The 21,805-nt window shown below is 41.1% G+C and overlaps 2 protein-coding genes across 2 annotated transcripts in view; one reads left to right on the top strand and one right to left on the bottom strand.

The window, feature by feature from the left end:
* cdca8 (cell division cycle associated 8) overlaps nt 1-7,263 on the bottom strand; it is a 61,661-nt gene extending 54,398 nt beyond the window's left edge. The window contains exon 1 of the mRNA XM_043717888.2: nt 7,171-7,263. Within this exon, the coding sequence (XP_043573823.2) occupies nt 7,171-7,263 (93 nt within the window). The remainder of the gene's footprint in view (nt 1-7,170) is intronic.
* airim (AFG2 interacting ribosome maturation factor) lies at nt 7,242-19,845 on the top strand. The gene is made up of 5 exons (XM_043717889.2): nt 7,242-7,329; nt 11,240-11,530; nt 13,554-13,733; nt 16,734-16,852; nt 18,812-19,845. Exons 2-5 carry the CDS (start codon nt 11,259-11,261, stop codon nt 18,892-18,894), a joined length of 654 nt encoding a protein of 217 aa, XP_043573824.1. The 5' UTR covers nt 7,242-7,329; nt 11,240-11,258; the 3' UTR covers nt 18,895-19,845.
* The last annotated feature ends 1,960 nt before the right edge of the window (nt 19,846-21,805 follow it).

Genomic DNA, 21,805 nt, shown 5'->3' with positions numbered 1-21,805 from the left:
TATCCTTTCACCCCTCCCAATGACCCTAAGGTAGTACAGATTATAGAGATAAAGGACTTAAAACAGACCATCAAGATAGAAATTGGTTACGGGGATTCAAATGCCTGGCTTGAATGGGTAAAGTACACTGTGAAAAGTCAGAATAAAAGCAATTGCTGTGCATGTGCCTCCAGTAGGCCAGTGACCCAAGTAGTTCCCTTTCCGCTTGGGTCGCAGCGAGACAGGAAGGGCATGGAATGTATGATCACCCTCTATCAGAATAAGACTGCGTGGAATAATGGGAATTGTACTTCCCTATCACTAATGTTCCTTCCATTGGAGAAGAAAGATTTAAATCCCCCTCCACATGATTGGCTATGGTCAGCAATCACACACCGTGTGTTAGCAGACAAGGTCTAAATCAGTTCAGAGATGTTGGTGAGCTGAAATCGTGTATCGATATTGAAAATGTGACTGGAATAGACAAGGGAGGGAACTACTCAGTGCTGCAAGTCCCCCGAGCGGATCTGTGGTGGTACTGTGGAGGGAGAATGCGGAGACCCACCCTACCTCCTGACTGGGGAGGCACATGTGCAATTGGCAACCCCACTGACCTTGGCATTTGAAAAGGAAAAAGTTGTCACAAAAATGGGTCAGAGTAAAAGATCATTATTGGATACCTCTTTTGATGATCGTATCTATCTGGACTCTATAGGAGTTCCTAGAGGGGTGCCAGATGAGTTCAAGGGTCGCAATCAGATTACAGCAGACTTTGAGTCGGCTCTCTTCTGGTGGGTAACGGTCAACAAGAATGTGGATTGGATAAACTATATTTTCTATAATCAACAAAGGTTCATTAACTACTCAGAGTTTGGGAGAAGAGAACAGCCAGGGAATTCCTAGAGGCATGGCACTCATCCACAGATTCAATCAATAAGCACATCGACCTGGACCCAATATACCGGCCACTGCAGCGGACAGCTGGAACTGACAACTGGAAGCGGCAGATACAAATCACTATAAATGCCGGAAAAAACATCACAGAAGTGCTTCACTGGAGGCTCCCAAGCACTGAGGATGTCACCTAGATAGGGGACGAAATGTCTGCAACACAAATTCCCAGCTCGGCGAACAGAACCACAATGTTCATTAACTACACTAGGGATGCAGTCAAGGGTATAGCAGAGCAGCTCGATGCAACCAGCAGAATGGCTTGGGAGAACAGATTGGCCTTAGACATGACCGAAGGGTCTGTTTCCATGCTGTACATCTCTATGACTATGACTATGATCCTAGCACATACACAACCACAAACAGGTCATAAGGCTCAGTGTGGGGAAGAAGTGTTGATCTAGCAAGCACGTACACAGCTTGCAGTGATGGGGGGTGCACGCTAACAATAGACCACAGAGGGATGTGGTGAAACAGTCAAGCTAACACCTGCACTTTGTCACGTATAAGGCCAAATAAGGCAAGAAACAAACAAGAGTAAGGGGCGACAGGCTTAGAGTAGCGGGAGAAGTAAACAGAGGAGGAGTGAAGTCAGTAGCTTATGATAGGTTTGACGCGTTGCATGCTAAGCCAATAAGCTAAAAGAGGAGTACCGAGAGACTCAGCTGAACTGTATAACTTGCGATGTAACCTGTTGATCAGTGTGCCTACTTGTCGGACACCCATTCTTATATGAATGTTTTAATAAATACCTGCTTCGGAATTTGACTCAGACTGAAATTATTGAAGAGTGAGAATCATTTCTCACATCTTCCTGTTTCTTATATAATGAATGAGCCTCTTGATTACAACAGTCAATGCTGCTCCTCAGGCAGTGGATGCAGCATCCCTCACATACTGTATGTACAAAGTTAAAAATCACACAGCACCAGGTTATAGCCCAACAGGTTTAATTGGAGGCACTAGATTTTGGAGCGCTGCTCCACAACCACCTGATGAAGGAGCAGCGCTCTGAAAGCTAGTGCCTCCAAATAAATCTGTTGGACTAGAACCTGGTGTTGTGTGATTTTTAACTATGTATACCTCAGTCCAACACCGGCATCTCCAAATCATACTGTATGTACACTGTGGGAAAAGGCTTTGTGTGAACTCGCACTTTGCTTCTTTTGGCAATTACTTTATGTCAATGCTGCCTTGATCTTGATTGCTTTAGGATTAAAAATGGTTCCATCCTACTACAACAAACACAATTCTGGAGAAACTCAGCAGGTCTGGCAACATCAGTGGAGGGAAAAACAGAGTTAGCATTTTAAGTCCAGAATGACCTTTCTAACTGGAAAACGTTTCTTTAATCTTTTGACAGATTGAGCTTGAAGGTTCATTTCTAGATGTTTCGTCAGCCTACTAAATAATATCCTCAGTGGGCATCAGGCGAAGCACTGCTGAAAATTCCTGCTTGCTATTTATACGTTTGGGTTTCTTTGGGTTGGTGATGTTATTTCCTGTGGTGAAGTCACTTCCTGTTCCTTCAAGCTCAGTGAGCAAACTTATATCCAAAACCTCAACCTGAGCTACCAATTTTCTCAAACATCTTTTGACAGAGGCAGAGACCCAGTGCAAATTACTGTAGATGTTGGAATCTGTACTGAAAACAGCAAATGCAAGAAGTCACAGTGGATCAGGAAGCATCCATGGAGAGATAGCTCCAAGATGTTCTTCATCAGTGTTCTGATGGAGAGTCACATAGACTTAAAATGTTAGCTTGCTCTCTCTCTCTCTCTCTGTGGTTGCTGCCTGACCCGCTGTGACCTCCAGCATTTTTTGTTTTCAGTTCAAAAGACAAATGAGTTGTAAATGTTGGAGAAAAAGATTTAAAAAAATGTAAAATGGGTGTAAATTAAGATGTGAAAGGGCGAGAAGCAAAGTCAATGAGACAAACATGGAAAGGGAACACAAAGGATTCAAAACATTAACTCTGCTTTTTTCTCTACTGACACTGCCAGAGCTGCTGAGTTTCTCCAGAACTTACTGTTTTTGTTTCAGATTTCTAGTATCCACAATTTTGTTTTTACAAACATGACAAGGCTATTGGACTTTAGAGGAAGACAAGGAGAGAGAATGTAAGGTAATTGGAGAACCCATATACTGCAATGAAGTCCTGAAGTTATTGAAGTTGATGTTTAAACCTGAGCTGAAAAGCACCTAAGAGAAAACTGAGGTGTCATTCTTCAAGCTAACATTATGCTTTGTTGGAACATTACAGCAAGACCAGGACAGAAAAATTACCATGAGAGTAAGGTGGTTTATTGAAATGGCAAGCGTCTGGGAGGTCAGGGTCATTCCTATGGACAAAGCGCTGGTGTTCTGCAAAGTAGCTACATAGTCTGCATTTGGTTTCACCAACAAAGGAGATTACATTGTGAGCAGTAAATGCTACAGACTAAATTGAAAGAAGTGCACGTGAATAACTGCTCCATCTGGGTGTAATGTGAAAATGGTGTGTGTGTGTTTGGATCCCCATATAAGATAGGAGGGGAGAGAGTGGGGTTTCGATAGAGATTATTTGTAAAGGAAAGAGAGAGAGGAAAGAAAATAGAGAAAAGTACGTAAAGATGGGGAGGAAGAGCGAATAAAGCAAGGAAGTAGAGTGGGGATCTGAGAAATGGAGAGAGGAACAGAGGTGAAGAAAAGGGACGAGGAAAGAAAATAGAGCATAAGATATAAGAGCAGAATTAGTTAATTTGGTCTGACCGGTCTGCTCTCCTATTCAATCATGACTGATATATTTCGCAACTTCAATTTCCTGCCTTCTCCACATAACCTTTGACCCCATTACAAATGAAGAACCTACCAATCTCTGTCATAAATACACTCAATGAAGTCCATCGATTAGAGAGGATGGAGAACAAAGATAGAATGAGAGGAAAATTGGGAAAAGAGATATAAGGAAGGGAAAATAGATAGAATGGGAAAAAGAGATTCAGAGAAACACATTTGCAAATCGAATTCTTCCAAATAGTAACTCCATTACCCATAATATACATTGAATCACCTTCAAGTGAGCATGTCCAAACAAACAAGCATGTCAAATGTCTGACAAATTGGCCAAAAGGAGAGTAGGAAGTATAATTACTTTCCCATAGTGCAACATTTGATTGGGGAATGTTAGGGAACATTGAGTCTGGCTTGTCAGTGAGAGACCAAAATGAGTTCGCTTACATAGCAAAAAGCCAATGGCCTGACCACAGCCCTATGCTTCCTTGTTGGAGTGTTTGTCATAGCCTGGTGCCAAGCTAAAGTTACTCTTGATGGGGAAGGATTGAATGGCACAGATTGGACAGAGTTCAGCAACTGTGTCGTCAGCTGCCTAGGCCCCCAACACAGACATTCGAATCCTTCATTTCCTGTATGGCATCCCTAAAACTTATTGCCTTAATTATTTCCTGTACTGATTCATTGTGTCTCATTGTTAGCTTTTCATAAAATATTATAGTATAAGAGGGTCACTTAATCTGAACTTCCCATTTTATTCCTACTCCTAAGTTCATCCCACCACCATAACAAGTTTCTACTTACCAAATGCATGTTCAATTGCTTTTGAAAAGATCCTGTGGCAGTTAGTTCACCGGGTCTTTTGCATTGTGTTTTGTAGATCTTAATTTTTAATGTGAAAAGAATTGTCTTTTTTTTTAGCCAATTTTGAACCTGTAGCTCTGATTACCAAACTACGTTGAATTGATTTGATTTATTATTGTCCCATGTACCGAGGTACAGTGAAAATGTTGTGTTATATAATAACCATACAAATCATACCTGACCTAAGTACATCAGTGTAGTAGAACAGAATGCTGAATAAGGTGTTACAGCTATAGAGAAGGTGCAAAGAAAGATCAACTCTCATGTATGACAGGTCTGATAACAGTGAGGAAGTAGTTGTTTTTAAAACTTGAGTATTTGTTTTCAAACTTTTGTATCTTCTTCCCAATGGAATAGGATGGCAGACAGTATAACGGGGTGGGAGGAGTGTTTGATGATGTTGGTTGCTTTCCTGAGGCAACAGGAAGTATAGACAGTGCAAGGAAGGAAGGCTGATTTTTCTGATGGACTGGGCTGTGTTCACAACTGTCTGTAATTCCTTGCGGTCTCGGGCAGCGCGGTTGTCATACCAAGCTGTGATGCATCCAGCTAGGATGCTTTCTATGGTGCATGTATAAAAATTTGTAGGACGTGGCAAATTTCCTAAGCCTTCTGAGGAAGTAGAGGCAACGGTGTGCCTGGAGAAGATGAGGACTGCTGATGCTAGAGACCAGAGTCGAGAATGTGGTGCTGGAAAAGCACAACTAGTCAGGCAGCATCCGAGGAGCAGGAGCATTGACGATTCAAGTAAATGCTCTTCATCAGGAAGATGCCCATTGAAGAGATTATGCTCGAAACGTCGATTCTCCTGCTCCTCAGATGCTGCCTGACCAGCTGTGCTTTTCCAGCACCACATTCTTGGCATTGGTGTGCTTTCTTAACTGTGGCATGATGTGAATAGATCGAGACAGATTGTGGGGGTTGTTGATGATGTTTACACCTTGAAAGCTTCAACTTCCTACCACCTCAGCACCATCAATGCAGACAGGGGTATTTCCTCCACTCCACTTTCTGAAGTCAAAGATATTAGTCACCCTTCCTTCACTGTAGCTGGGTCAAAACTCAGGACACAGATATAAGGTAATATTACAAAGTAGCATTGAGTACAGGAATTGGGAGGTCATGTTGCAGCTGTACAGAACATTGATTAGGCTACAACCCCCACAATCTGTCTCGATTTGGAATGTTGCCTGCAATTCTGTTCTTCCTGCTATGGGAAGGATGTTGTGAAACTTGAAAGGGTTCAGAATAGATTTATAGTGATGTTGTCAGGCTTGGGGTGTTTGAACTATAGGGAGAGGCTGAATAGGCATCTAGATTTGTGCTATTTTCCCTGGAGTGTCGGAGGTTGAGGGGTGACCTTATAGATGTTTGTAAAATCATGAAGGGGATGGATAGGTTAAATAGACAAGGTCTTTTCCCCAGGGTAGGGGAGTCTAAAACTACAGGGCATAGGTTTAAGGTGAGAGGGGAAAGGTATAAAAGGGACCTAAGGGACAACATTTTCGTGCAGAGAATGGTACATATATGGAATGAGCTGCCAAAAGAAGTGGTGGAGGCTGATCCAATTATAAATTTTAAAAGGCATCTAGATGAGTATACGAATAGGGTGGTTTGAGAAGGATATGGCCCAAATTCTGATAAATGCGACAAGATTTATTTCGGATATCTGGTTGGCATGAATGAGTTGACCATAAGGTCTGCTTCCATACTGTGTACCTCTTTGACTCTAATTAAATAGCACGAGGCAAAAGGAGATAACAGCTAGATTCAGCAATAACTTTCAATAGGAATTGGATAAATACTTGAACTGGAGAAAATTGCAAGGCGACGGCAGACAAGCAGGGCAATAAGAATAAATGAATAACTTCACAAAGAACTGTGACAGAAAAAAATGAGCTGAATGACCTGTCTGTGCTGAGTGAGAGAGTGCTGTTCAAATGCAAGTTAATGTTGTGTTGTGCACTTGGGTGCTGATGCAGAAGCAAGGTTCTGAAAAGGACCACTGTATCAAAAATGTTGGCTCTGATATCTCTCCACAGATGCTACCAGACCAGCTGAGTTTTTCCAGCAATTTCTGATTTTTTTTCCCTCTAATTTCCAGCATTTTCATTGCTCAGCATTGAATGCAGTGCAGGGGGGGGGGCCTAGGCTGCAGCCAGTCGCTGCAAGGCTGATGCAGGACTCAGCCAATCATCGCACAGCATGTCCAGCTAATAGCCAATCATATCACAGTTAATCCAGGATATGCTGTCAATCGCAGCGCAGCAGGTCCAGGACTTGCCAGTCACAACACAGCTGCTCAGATAACAGCCAATCAGAACACAGTAGCTCAGATAGCGGCCAATCAGAACACAGTAGCTCAGATAGCAGCCAAGCAGAACACAGTAGCTCAGATAGCAGGCAATCACAACACAACAGTTCAGACATTAGCCAATCACAACACAGCAGCTCAGATAACAGCCAATCACAGTGGATTCTTACTTCACAGAGCAACCATTCTAAATTCCACTATCAACAACTAAATTATTTTTAAACTCTAAGGAGGAAAAGAGCACGAAAGTGACCAAGTGGGCCTGTAAATTCTCAGTCACACTCATATACCTGCGAGGTAAGAAATAATTTAAAGCGCAGAGCATCATGGGAGTTGTAGTCCTGGCGGTTGGGTGAGCTGTGCGCAGGCGCGGAGATGGCCATGGCGGTGTGCGGCGGCGGCAGTCGGTGTTGGAGCCGCTCTGGAGCTTCACTCACCATCGTCAGCGGGTGCGTATGTGGGCGGAAAGGGAGGGGGGAAAGGGAGGCCTCGCGTTACTTTATCTCGGGGCTTGACCCCTTCGTGGCCTCCTCGAGTCTCTGAACACTTTAAATAAAACCGGAAGTTGTGGGGGGTTAAAACTCTGGAGGTGAGGCGGTATCTGTGAGGAGAGAAACAGAGGCGACGCTTCAGCTCCCAGTGACCCTCCTTCAGCACACTGTACCGGGGGGTGGGGGGTTCACATGAAGCTATCACGGTATTCAAACAGATGAAAGACTCAACAATCAATTTTTCAATGTATGATTTCAGTTACATCTCACTGTAAATGTTTGCTATAAATTCTGTGTTAGGATTGAGCCCTCCACCATCACCTGGTGATGGAGCGACGCTCCGAAAGCCAGTGTGCTTCCAATTAAACCTGTTGGGACTATAACCTGGTGTTGTGTGATTATTAACTTTGTAACCCCAGTCCAACACCGGCATCTCCAACTCCTATCTTCCATGTGAAATGGTCCTATCTGCCTCTTCAGATGGCTGTAACAGATCCCGTGGCACTGTTTCCAATGAAAGTTAACCCTGGGGTCACCCATTCCCCATTGCAGGCTATCATTACAAACCACATTTGTAACTGTCATTGGGATAGAGATCTTATTTCGTGTCAATGCCACACAATGTTTTAATCAGAAATTCTCATTGAGTTGCAGAGGGTAAATGTTTATGTAGAAGACTTAGAACTCAAAGAGGTGTCTTTGGTTTGTTTGGTTAGAGTCAAACTCCAAATGTTTATTTGTTTCCTTGATATTGCTACTGTATGATCATAGAATCCCTACATTGTGGAAACAGGATCTTTGGCCCAGCAAGTCCACGCTGTCCCTCTGAAGAGTAACCCAATCAGACCCATTCCCCTACCCTATTACTCTACATTTACCCTGACAAATGCACGTAACCCACATATCCCTGAATGCTGTGGGTAATTTAGCCTGGCCAGTTCACCTAACCTGCACATCTTTGGACTGTGGAAGGAAACTGGAGTACCCGGAGCAAACCCAAGCAGTCATGGGGAGAATGCAAACTCCACACAGATAGTCACCTGAGACTGGAATCGAACCCAGGTCTCAGGTGCTATGAGATAGCGGTGCTAACTACTGAGCCACCATATCACCATTGCCTTCTGTGACCTTCTCCAACCTTCCAAAGCTTCAACAATGCTGCATTCCCCCAACTTTAGCCTGCCATGCATTTATTCCTAAAAAAGCTGTCGCCTGCAGATATTAAATTCCTTCTTCAACCTGTTGTTTCTACTTAAAACCTAACTCTTGATTTCTAAGTTATTTTTATTTCAAAAGTATACTTTATTCATTAAAAATATCATTTGTATATAATCACAAACAGTTTAGTTTTTTGTAGAGGGTGGCTCAATGGTTAGCAATGTTGCCTCACAGTGCCAGGGACCTGGCTTCAATTCCAGCCTTGGGTGACTATCTGTGTGGAGTTTGCACATTCTCCTTGTTTCTGTTTGGGTTTCTTCCTCCATTCCAAAGAAATGCAGGTTGGTGATTTGGCCATGCTAAATTGCCCATAGTGTTCAGGGATGTGTAGGCTAGCTGCTTGAGTTAGGGGAAATGTAGAGTAATAGGGTATGGGAATGCATCTGGGATACTCTTCGGAAGTTTGGTGTGGACATGTTGGGCAAATGGCCTGTTTCCACACTGTAGGGATTCTATTATGAAATGGAGGAGTTTAAACATTTTGCATTTAATCTACTAAGATCTGGAAGTGAATGTAGATCAGTGAACACAATAACTGCAATAGTGTGTGCTGTGTGGATGCACCAATATATTATTGGAAATTTGAGTACAGGGTTTTGGATGAGCTCATGACTACAAAGGGTAAGAGGTTGCCAGACAAGCATGAAATATTCCAGTCTGGAAAACATGGCTGACAGTTTCAAAACAAGCAGGAGCTGAAGCAATGGTTTTCATGATGAAAAAAGAAGTAACAGGAAAATAAAAGATTGATTGGGAATTGTAGAACTATGGGGCATTCTCTGAGAATTAGGGCCAGACCATTCAGGTGAGACATTAAGAAGCACTTCTACACACACAAACAGGGTGGTAGATGTTTGGAACTCTTCCACATACAGCAGTGGATGCCGGATCAGTGGTTGGTTTTAAATCTGAGATAGTAACTATTTGTTAAGCAAAGATATTAAGAGATATGGGCCACAGCTCAGTCGTAAATTCATTGAATGTGGAACAGGCTCAAGGGGCTGCATGGCCAACTCATCTTCCTAGATAAGAGGCCCATTTCTCTGCAGGTGGGATACTGAGATGTGAATAGTCAGTTAAGACCAACAAAAGAACACAACACTGGAAACAGTCAGAGGAATTAACATTTCAACTCTAGCCTTTTTAACTTGTTGCATGTGAATTAGGAGCAAAAGTCAGCCATGGCTGATCTGATTATTCTGTATTTCTGTCTGCCCCATTAACCTTTACCCTCTTGTTAATCAATAATCTTTGTACCTCTGAGTTAAGCATTTCAAATACACTGCTTCCATCATCTTTCGAAAAGGCAAGTTCCAAACACTCATAACCATGATCTTCCATCTGAAATGGGTGACTCTTTACAGTAAAGTGACCACCTAGTTCTAGATTCTCCTAAAAGAAAAATCATAAGTTCCATGTATACTCTCTCCAAACCTCTCAGTATTATTTATCAATCTAGTCACCTCCCACTCTTTGAAACTGCAGCAGATGCCTGTCGAGCATGTCCAAACTTTCCTCAAACACAGATTCCAGGTATTGTAAATCTTCTCTAAATGTTTTTGCTATGGTTAACCTTCAGTAATAAGTCCAGTGCTGTACATTGTACTCCCAGATGTGGTCTTACTACTGCCCTGTGTAACAAAGCTTGATCTTTCACACAGTAAGTAATAACATTCTGTTGGATACCTGAACACTTGTACCTCCATTCTAACCTTTCTTTAAATTAATGCTCTAGGATACCTAGATTCCTCTCCATCCATGAACTCTGCAATTTCTCACCATTTAGAGTATCCAGTTTGATTCTTCCTGCCAAAATGAACAATGTCACATTTTTCCACAGGATGCTCCATTTGCCAGATCTTTTCTTGCTCACTAAACCCATTTATTATCCCTTTTTTCACCTTATTATGTACACTTCACAACTTCCTGAATTTGTCATCAGCAAATTTAACTTTGGTCCCTTTTATTTAAGCTGTTAATGTAAATTGTAAAACAGTGAGTCTCCAGCACTGATCCCTTTGGCCATTCCTTACACCTTGCCAACCAGAACATCAACCATTTATACCTAATATACATTTTCTTGTAAATTTTCTTGGTGGAAATCTGAGGAAAATGCATCTACCTCTATCCACAGTGCATGTTGCTTCCTGAAAGAACTCCAAAAAAATTGATTTCCCTTTCACAAAGCCATGTTGACAGTGTGAGATTTATCACCTGCCAGTCCACAACTCCAACAACTTACTCGGTACCGAGCTCCTGGTGATTGTGGGAACCATAGTGTTGAAGGAAAGTCCATAAGTATAGTATCCGTTTTGTAGGAACATAATTACGCAGGTCAGAAGGAAGGACAGAATATAAAAACACCAAATGATGAAAAGGTTGACAAGGGGGTTAAAATTAGAGCACAAGAGAAAGCTAACCGGAAATATAAAATCTAATTGCAAGAATAACAAGATATTTTCAGAATGTGTTTGGTATCTAGTTTTAAAAAACATGATTTGCTAATTCATATTAGAGGTTATATTTTAATAGTCTTATCACTTATAGAAATCAAACACGTGCTTTACCTGTTTATTTCATTGGATACTTTTATTTCATTGGATATTTTTTCTTGTTGATTGGATTTACTTTCTTGTGATTTTCTGATTAGATTACTGTAGCAGAAAGTCATGGCTCAGAAACAAGCCTTGCTGGCTGTTCATCAAGTCCTGGAGAAATGTTTCCATGTTATTGAGAAGCAACAGAATTTGTGGGAAAGTGCACTGAAGGAATGTATCCCAATCATGAGTTCGCTGAGTAACTTGGCAGAGCAACTGCAAGCATGCAACAAAGTTATGTTTATGAATACTCCCTTTCGAGAGTTCCCTGATCTACAAAACCGTCTGAAATACAAACTCACCCAGGCTATCACAATCAACTTGGAAACCCTTGGTGAGAAAATGTAGGTTCCAGCATCCTTCATCTATTGATATTTAACCCTAAAGTACTGTCTTGCGACATTAATTTGTACAAACATCAGCTTGTTTATTGTCAAAGTCAAGCTAGATTTGGCACTAAATATGCATTTTTATTGTTCTGGAAATGCTGATAGCACCTACAAGAAAGTTAGCCTAAAGCGATCTAGACTTCTGCTGAAAATGAATAGAATTACAGCTGTTTTCCTAAGCACTCATTTGTTAATTCTTGTGTTTATTACAATGCTACTTTGTTTTTGGAGAATACAGCTCCTGCCAGTTCTGTACCCTGAGTTGAATAAGCCAAGGTCAGTTTAAGAGCTTTTGTGGCAGAAATGCATTTATATCCTACCTTCACGTGACTGAACTTCCCATTCACTATGAGCTCCATTTTGATTCATTTAAGCACATTTTTTCTCTCTATGGTAGTATTTGTGATTTTGACTGGTAATGTAATTTCTGAAAACCAGGAGAAATGTAGAATATTGGCTATCTTATTTCATCTGGCACTGACCTCTGGTAGGGTTTACTTTCTGAGGAGCTTGCAGCCTTTAATATTTAGTCTGAAAGAATGTTTTTAACATCTGAAGTTAGGTGAATGGTTTAAGTGTGTTAGTTTGTTTTTGAAGTATATTTACTAGGCACTGAATAATAAATGGTGATTCTCTTTTGAAGTTCACTCTATCAAGTATTTCCAGCAGTTTCTGTCAACTGCTGTCAGCATATACTCTGGACCTATCTCTCTTCTCCTCTTATCACTTGTTTGCTTTTTGTTTTGAGACACCTGTTATTTCTAATCTCTACTCCTCTAGCTAACCTCCCCCGACTTCTCTTTTTTTGTTTCACTTTTTCTACATTATAAAACTAGTCTTTTTAATCTCACTTCAGTTCTGAAGAAGAGTTATTTTGGACTTGAAACATTAACTCTTATTTCTCTGTCCACAAGTGTTACCAGTTGGGTTTCTCCAGTAATTTTTGCTTTTATCCCCATGTACTTTCTTATCTTCCCAACACTTTGCTGAAGCCGGTTACTGATGTTCACTGAAATCACAGATCAGGTCATTAAGCTCCATGCAATTAGGGAAACTAAATGGGGATGAGTTTTTTTTTGGTTGAGTGTGGATTGGCTGCCCATTGATTTTATTGATGAAACTTCATCTAGGAACTTTATGTAAGTTACAAAATTCAGACTACTTGTACATTTCTCATAGCTTTCCAGAATATGCTCAGTCCGAACAATGACTTTTGGTTTGAGTAAGCTGTTGTCTCTTCGTTAATTCTCCTGTTGCACATTGAGAACTCTGAAAGATCATCCAGACCAATCAAAGGTTCTGGAGAACAATGACAGAAGCAAACAAACCAAAGCTATTCTAATGCTATAAAAAACTTGTCACGAGTAACTGTCATCTATTTAGCACTTGTGCAGTAGTAGTAAACCAAATAGACAAGTGAAGATCCCATAAATGACATTGTATGACAACCAGTTGATCTGCTTCTGGTGGCTGCAGTAAAATTGCTGGCTTGGGCACTAGAAAAATGTCCTGATCTTTAAATTGTGTCATCGATATTAAATCAAACTTGACAAGCACATGATTTAAAATACTAGAATGCAGCATTCCTTTATTAAACTGGAATATCAGCTTCGACTGTGTTCAAATGATGATGAGGTGGGGTGTGAATGCAGAGCCTTTTGGCTCTGAAATAAATGAACCAAGTGGATTTTGCTATCTGAGTTATTGACTATCTTAAATTCATTGGTTGTGCATGAATGCAATGTTTAAAGCTGAATTGAAAATTAATATTCTTATATTACCACTAAAATTGATTTCTATTCCTGTGGACTTAGGCCAAAATTGTGGTAACTGTGACTTTCCTGAAAGAGACTTTATTGAAAACCAGGGAGCAATGTGTCTTTAAAATACACTTTGCTATCTGTGTGGCTATAACTTGAATATGTTTCGTTATTCAATGTTGCTTGATCTAACGGTTTCTTTTTTAACATCTGTCAAGGAGTGTAATGAAAAAGGTACGGGACACAGCCACTAATCAAGTGACAATGTGCTTCCAAATGTACGAGAAACATGCTGATACCATTGGGTTGCCTGCAGTTCTTGAGCGTTCATGCCTCTGTCCATCTGTAGCAGATATGTTGGAGTGGCTTCAGGATGTCCAGCGGTTTTACAGAAGGCAGTATCCTTTTAATGTTGGCCCCTCCACCTCATAACTTGTGTGTGCGCTGGAAGACTGGAGATTGGCTAACGTGGTTCCACTGTTTAAGAAAGGTGGTAAGGACAAGCCAGGGAACTATAGACCAGTGAGCCTGACTTTGGTGGTGAGCAAGTTGTTGGAGGGAATCCTGAGGGACAGAATGTACATGTATTTGGAAAGGCAAGAACTGATTAGGGATAGTCAACATGGCTTTATGCGTGGGAAATCATGTCTGTCAAACTTGATTAATTTTTTTGAAGAAGTAACAATGAGGATTGAAGGTAGCGTGGTAGATATAATCTATATGGACTTTAGTATGGCATTCGACAAGGTTCCTCATGGGAGACTGATTAGCAAGGTTAGATCTCACAGAATACAGGGAGAACTAGCTATTTGGATACAGAACTGGTTCAAAGGTAGAAGACAGCGGGTGGTGGTGGAGGGTTGTTTTTTCAGACTGGAGACCTGTGACCGGTGGAGTGCCACAAGGATCGGTGCTGGGTCCACTACTTTTCGTCATTTATATAAAAGATTTTAGAGTGGTGCTGGAAAAGCACCATTCCTGATGAAGGGCTTTTGCCCGAAACGTGGATTTTACTGCTCCCCGGGAGCTGCCTGAACTGCTGTGCTTTTCCAGCACCACTCTAATCTAGACTCTGGTTTCCAGCATCTGCAGTAATTGTTTTTACCTATATAAAAGATTTTGGTGTGAGCATAAGAGGTATAGTAAGTAAGTTGCAGATGACACCAAAATTGTAGGTGTAGTGGACAGCGAAGAAGATTACCTCTGATTACAACGAGATCTTGATGAAATGGGCCAGTGGGCTGAGAAGTGGTGGATGGAGTTTAATTTAGATAAATGCGAGGTGCAGCATTTTGGGAAAGCAAATCTTAGCAGGACTTGTACATTTAATGGTAAGGTCCTAGGGAGAGTTGCTGAATAAGGAGACCTTGGATTGCAGGTTCAGAGTTCCTTGAAAGTGGAGTTGCTGGTAGGCAGGATAGTGAAGATGGCATTTGGTATGCTTTCCTTTATTGGTCAGAGTACTGAGTACAGGTGTTGGGAGGTCATGTTGTGTCTGTACAGGACTTTGGTTGGGCCACTATTGGAATATTGCGTGCAATTCTGGTCTCCTTCCTATCGGAACGGTGTTGTGAAACTTGAAAGTGTTCAGAAAAGATTTACAAGGATGCCGCCAGGATTGGAGGATTTGAGCTACAGGGAGAGGTTGCATTGGCTAGGGCTGTTTTCCCTGGAGCGTCGGAGGTTGATGGATGACCTTTATAGAGACTTATAAAATCATGAGGGGCATGAATAGGGTAAATAGGCAAAGTCTTTTCCCTGGGGTGGGGGAAGAGAAGAACTAGAGGGCATAGGCATAGGGTAAGAGGGGAAAGATATAAAAGAGACCTATGGGGCAACTTTTTCATTTAGAGGATGTTGCGTGTATGGAATGAGCTGCCAGAGGAAGTGGTGGAGGCTAGTACAATTGCAGCATTTAAAAGTCATTTGGATGGGTAGATGAATAGGAAGGGTTTGGAGAGATATGGGCCGGATGCTGGCAGGTGAGACTAGATTGGGTTGGGATATTTGGTCGGCATGGACGAGTTGGCCCGAAAGGTCTGTTTCCGTGCTGTACATCTCTATGACTATACTGTAACTTCACTGGAAATGTAGGACCAGTAATGGGGGTGGGTGTTGATTCAGGGTGGCAGAAGAGTCGTAGTTGGAGGGGAAATGCTGTTCATAAAATCCCAACAGTGTGGGAACAGGGCCTCAAGTCCACTTTGGAGTGAGCAGCTCCTGATCTCAAATGGAGGTAGGCCGGTGTGAATTATAGTGTAAAGTACCTCTTTACTAGTTTGCTAATTTAGTGTTTGAGAAAGCAGACCTTCCATCCTGGACAGCCTGGGAGGGATGGATATGTAATACTTGGCCTCTCAATTCCTGTTCACATTGCTCTTTTGGTTCCATTCAGTGCAGTCCTTCTTTCTTCTGCGCTGTTGCTGGTAGAGCATTCTTTTGCTTTATGACCATATCCAAGCTGGTGTGAGTAGTTGCTCAACGCATAATCTAAATGGCAGTCTTCAGGAGAAGGCCTGACATACGTTAACTGGAACAAACAAAAACAAAATTGTTAGAGAAACTTGGTAAGTCTGGCAGCAAATGTGGAGAGAGAAACAGTTAACATTTTGACTTCTTGAGAAGTCCTGAAGAAGGGTCACTTGACTCAAAATGGTGACTGTTTCTGTCACCACAGGTACTCCAGCAATTTTTGTTTCCGTTTGTTTCAGATCTCCAGCATCTGCAGTTCTTGGTTATACTTTTACTGGACCTCATTTTCAGGGTGGCTGTCTGTGACAGGTATTTAGACATGTCAAGAGAGATAGCTAGCAACTGACCATCTCAAAACCTGGTTTTCTGACTGGTTCCTGAAAGCCTGAGGAAGGTGGGGATGTTTGTAAAAGGACATAGAGCAATAAGGGGAATTTACCTGGTCAGTTTTTTTAAAAAAAGTGGCAGCTGGAATCCTATTTATGTCAGAGGGTCCCCAATTAGGCTTTTTAAAAAGACACTTGTTTGATTCAGTGGAGGGGGAGGGGGTGGCTGTAGATGCAGACCCGCAGGGTGGGTGAATGTGCTGCAACTGCAATGACGGTGGATTATTGTTATTCCTTTCAAGGTACTACCCTGTTTTTGCCAGCCTGAAAATGAGCTCCTTTTACTAAACACCACCCTTTCTCTACCTCCAAACAACCACATTTATATCCAACATCTCAGCCACCTCCCTTGGTTTTCATGCTTTGAATGTGGGACCCCAACACTTTGTGCCTTGGCTTGTACTGATAGCACATCAACTCTATGTAAATATAAGTGGTTGGTTATAGGAGGATTCAGGCAACTGGCAGAAAAAAAATGTTCATCTGACCCTCTAACTTGTCGTCACTCCATCACTGAGTATTCATTAACAATTATGAAAGATATCTATCCAGGATGCTCTTACTTAAAAATATCAGCCCTGCTAATCTAGCAAATCTTCAGGCTTTCCCTCAATCTTGGAGCAGTGTCTCAGAGCAGATGGATCAGGACTTGGTTACAGGTAATTTGTCATCATTTCTTTAATCTCCTATTCATTAGCTTGCCTCAACCTTTACCCCCAGCAGGTTAACAGAATGGCAATTTGGGTGATTTACTGCTTCTTGGATCTGTGGGACCCATAGCCCAATTAGTGCCTTTTAAAGGCAAAGGAAGAAAAGGTGTAAAATTGGGAGGAGGACTGTAGGAACTTTAAAACCTGGAGCAAGTACCATAGACTAATACTTTTATTTGAATCAGAACGGGGGTTCTGAAGAAGAGTCAGACTGAACTTGAAACATTAACTCTTTCTGTCTCCACAGATGCAGCCAGACATGTTAAGTTTCTCTAGTATCCTTTGTTTCAGTTTTCCGGCATCCGCTGTATTTTGCCTTTTAATGGATTTGGAAAAGGCAGTTATGCTTGATTACTCAAATTAACTTTTCTTGAAGTAAGGGAAGGTTAAAGGGGATGCAATAGATGATGTCTGTATGGATTTTAAGAAATTTTTCACAAAGTACATCATAATAAACTGGTTAACAAAATGGAGGTTCATGGAAAAGGATGGATTAAAACAAAGACTTAAGGATAGTAAATTTTGTAAATAGTTCTTTTTCAATGAAAGATCGTAGAATATGGTATTTATCAAAGTTCAGTGTTGCAACTATTTTTGAGACAAACTATTGGATTTTGGGATATAAGGTACATTTGGAAAACTTACTGACAATATTCACTTCGATATGGAAGACAGTGGGGCTATACCAATGGAATGCAACAGGCTAGCAGGATATGTAAACAAATGGTGAATGGAGTTTAATACGAGATGTGAGGTGATGCATTTTGACAGAAGGAATAGAGGAGATACAAGCGTGCTGATAACATTCTAAAGTGTGCAGAGATAAAGAAACCTTGCAGGTTAACTGAGAGCAATCAGACGTTGAAAGAGGAATTAACAAATAGAGTTCTTTGGCTTCATGAATGGAGATATTAAATACAAAAAATTTGGAATTATGTTGATTCTCTAGAAAGTTTAGCCCAAAGTAGAGTATTGAGCCACTTTTGGTCATCATACTTTAAGAATAATGTGAAAGTCTTTGAATAGTGCAGAGGAAATTCACAAAATGGTTTCAGTAATGAGAGAACTTAGCTCAAGTTAGTCTTAACCATCATGACATTTAAGATGTCTTTAGATGATCCTTGTGTGCTACGGCATTTCATGTGATCAATTACTGAAAAGTGGGACTGGAATGCATAGATGCTTGATAATTGGCATGGGTTTCTTGGGCTGAAGGGCCTCTTTCTGTTCTATTATGGACCAGGCCAGACCCCCTCAAAACATGATTTTAACGGCAGATGGAAATTGAAAATGCAGTATAAAGATTATGACAAACCTTTTGAATAGATAAAGAAAAGTTGAGAGGAAAATCATTTTTATGTAACCAGTGGTAATGAGCTTAAACTTGCAGCCTTTGAAGATGATGTGAATTGAAATAATGATTCCAGAGCGAAATTGGATAGACAGTTGAGGGAAATAAATTATCAGGGCTATGAAGATTGGAATGGGCTTCAGGCCAAATAACCTTTCTGTGCTATAATGACTCTCACTAAAAAAAAAACTGACATCAGTAGAAAAGATTGCAAATAGATTGTTGCCAAACATACAATTTAACAATTGGTTTGAAATCTGATTGACATGTCACTTTTCCTAAAGTCATCCTAATCCAGTTAATGTGGTTAACTCTTAATTGTCGTCTGACCAGGCTTAGCAAGCCACTCATTTATGACAATGAGGACTGGGTAATATGTCAACCTTGTGAATAATGTCCATACCCTGAAAATGAAAACAAAATCAGTTGCACGAATGATACTGTTTTATTAAATCTGAATGACAGGAACACATGTTTATACTTGTATTTGTGAAAGTAGTGTTTGTCTGTGGTATCCATAGGATCACTGATGCTCTTTCTTTGTTTTACTGATGCAGATACTTTACTCAAAGTAACATACTTCATGGAAACTTGCCACAGCTCCAAGAAAGGCTCCTCACCAGAACTGTCACAAGTCTGATTTCTACTTGAAGCCATTTGATCTGATGAAAGTAGTGATTCACTACATGCCGATATGGAATGTAGTTTAAGGGTAACATGGCCCAACTCGTGCGTACTATGAATGCAGCCTAACTAGTTCTCAAGTATAGACTTCTTAGTATTTCATGTCTTTTTTTTTTAAGATGTATCTTTTTGAATTAAGGTGCAGATGGAGTTCTGCACCATCGTTTATGGAGCTGCAGCAGAAATTTGTCTATGATTTCCAACTTGGAAGTATTGCATCTAGCCACACAGTTTCACAGAAAGTGACTCCACAATGGAGTGGGAAGTTGTCTCATGCACTGCTTTTTTTTTAAAAAAAGAAATAAATTATTAAAGTGGCAGTGCAAGATGTAAAAACAAAGGCCCAGGAATTCCTGGTGGAATAGGAAAGCAGGTGGGAAGGAAGGGGAAGAGTGAGTGGGGTGAAGGGGAGGGGATGTCAAGATCAAGTTGGACTGGAACATCTGCCCATTGCTTGAGACACTGACTCATACAGAAATATGCAGTGGACATTGGCTTTGTTTATGGTGCACGCAACTGGGGCACCCACTTGAGGAGGGGGTGAGTGTCTTCAATGTGGCATGTTATTACAGCCTAAAGGGGTCCTGGTAGCTTCAGGTTCAGTTTCCTTGTGCACCAATTTTGAAAAGGCAACTGGTTGCTCTAATCTGGCTTCTGATGTCCGGGTGGGGCTGTAATGGTAAAGAATCCTTACAGACAACCCTGCTCACCACCATCACCATCGCAACTTGGAAAGCCAGAGCTCGGACATTTGGACGCAGTGTCTCTAACCTGCTGGAGAAGACAGGAGGTACAATGTGAATTTCACAAAAATTCTTGTGTAATGCAGGGTATGTGCTATTCACTTAAGAGCAATGTTATAGCTTTGCAAGCTTGTTCTGTAATAGAATAAACTAATTTGACTCGTTTCTGTTTTATAAATAGATGTATTTCAATCACATTTCAAAAATTGTTTCTTTTTATATTGCATTTGTGCGGGATCCTAGCAGTAACTTTGTATCATTTACCACAGCAACTGATCAGGCAAGAGTATGCAATCATCACTAGTAAATTGTGTGGACATTAGGTCAAGGAGGCAATAATTCTTTAGTATGTTTGTTTTGATTGAAAAGCAAGTAGAAACCACTTCAAAAAGGCTGCTGGTATTTGTGTTTTCAAAACAATCAGTTTACAGTAAATGGCTGTGTGTCTTAGTGAGTTTCAGGATTTAATAGCTTTTTGAAAGAAACCTTTGATTGCTATTGGTCAAATTTAGCTAGTCTATTTAGCCTGTCTGAAAGTTGATGTCTCATGGTGCAGAAAGTCCTTGCCTCACCCAGTACCATGCAGTCTTCTAGGAGAGGTTAAAGACATTTTTTTTACAAAACCCAGACAACTCGTGGAGAGTTGGGAGGGGTAGGGGTGGTGGTGGGTTGGATGCAAGAGAGATGGAAAGCATTTTTAAAGCTTCGCTCTGTTCTTTTTAACCAAATGGAGACTAGTCCATAATTCCATGAAATTTAATTTGAGATTATTTGATCCATGTTCCATTTAATTTTAATTCTTAAAGCCAACTTCTTGCCTGTTACATCTAGATTAGGAGAGATCACAGCTCCCCTTTAACCCTGTCTGGTCAGTTCTATTGCATTTCTTTCTTTTTCGAAGATAATTTCAACTGAAGTATAATAACCATCTACTAGATCAGTTTAACTAAGTTTATTACCCAGTGTCCTGAAGACAAGGTAGGTGGGGAAAGTGTCTCCTTTACACGATGATTTAGAGTTATGGTGGCTGGTTGAATACAAGAGATTGCTGATTAGCCTCTTAAATGAGAATTGTTTTCCTCAGAGGAACATGAGTCTTTGCGTACTCTTAAGGCAGATTTAGATTCCTTACGAACATGGGGGTGAAAGGTTGTAAGAGTAGCTGGGATCGTGGAGTACACAGATCAGCCACTATCTGGTTGAATGGCACAGTGGACCCACTGGCCGACTCTTAATTCATAGGTTTGCGTTTTTTTGGAACTTTGTCACAACTTTAACACCAGTTACCCACTAAAACCACATAATTGGCTGAAAGTCCTTTGAGCTGACCTTAGGTTACAAAAGAAACAATAAATGTAGTTCTTATCTTTCTATTTAAACAGTCAGATTACAAATGTAAGCTCTGCAGCATTATTTGGATCTCTTTTAGAATTTACACTTCATTTGGATGCTGTTGTGAGCAATTTGGAATATTTGCATTCTAATATTTTTTCAATATATTTAAATGCATCCTTATTTTTCTATTGAAAATAGGTGTGGGGGTGTTTACATTTAAGAATCATCTAATTGAGTAATAAACATTCAATTTACTTACTATGTGGGTCTGGAAAACTGTTGGACAAGCAACCTTTAACTAAAGCAGGTAGGAGTAGAGGCACATCGTGATGTGGTGCCATGAGCTAACCTTGTTTTTGGAAGATAGCACAAGTGGGACTGTTACAAACAGAGCATGAGGCTGTTGACCCCGGGAAACATTGAGCAGCTCGAGGGATTACGCCAGTTGGAGAACCGTGAAGCCCCTCTGAGTCGCCAGCAGACTGGTGGGGAACATCAAGAGGTTCTTCATCCTCAGAGGTGTTCAGGAGGTGAGAGAGAGGTGGGGAAAACTGTCCCAACTCCAGGAAAGTATGCCGAACCTGCTCCTGCTGCAGACGATTGGATTCGATGTTCCGGAGGACCTCCAGGAGGTGAAGGGCCAGCAAGCCTCGCTCTTTGCCTTGGAGGCCTCCAAGATGATCTTCCGGTCTAGGGTCCACTCCGTGGAGCAGAATGAGACGTGCTCACATTTCTTCTTCCAGAAGGTGCACAAAGAGAACTCCGTGCTCAGCAGCCTGAAGGAAGAAG

Source organism: Chiloscyllium plagiosum, unplaced genomic scaffold (assembly GCF_037043375.1).
Source record: "Chiloscyllium plagiosum isolate Xiang-an unplaced genomic scaffold, Cpla_swu_hap1 HiC_scaffold_30, whole genome shotgun sequence".
Taxonomy (NCBI): Eukaryota; Metazoa; Chordata; class Chondrichthyes; order Orectolobiformes; family Hemiscylliidae; genus Chiloscyllium; species Chiloscyllium plagiosum.
This window is presented reverse-complemented; position numbering and strand designations above follow the sequence as displayed.

Excerpts from the sequence above, each read along its gene's own strand:
- airim (XM_043717889.2), top strand. The coding sequence starts at position 11,259 with ATGGCTCAGAAACAAGCCTTGCTGGCTGTTCATCAAGTCCTGGAGAAA. Across the intron at positions 11,531-13,553 it reads GAAACCCTTGGTGAGAAAAT|GAGTGTAATGAAAAAGGTAC; the intron begins GTAGGTTCCAGC and ends ACATCTGTCAAG. Across the intron at positions 16,853-18,811 it reads GGATCAGGACTTGGTTACAG|ATACTTTACTCAAAGTAACA; the intron begins GTAATTTGTCAT and ends TTACTGATGCAG.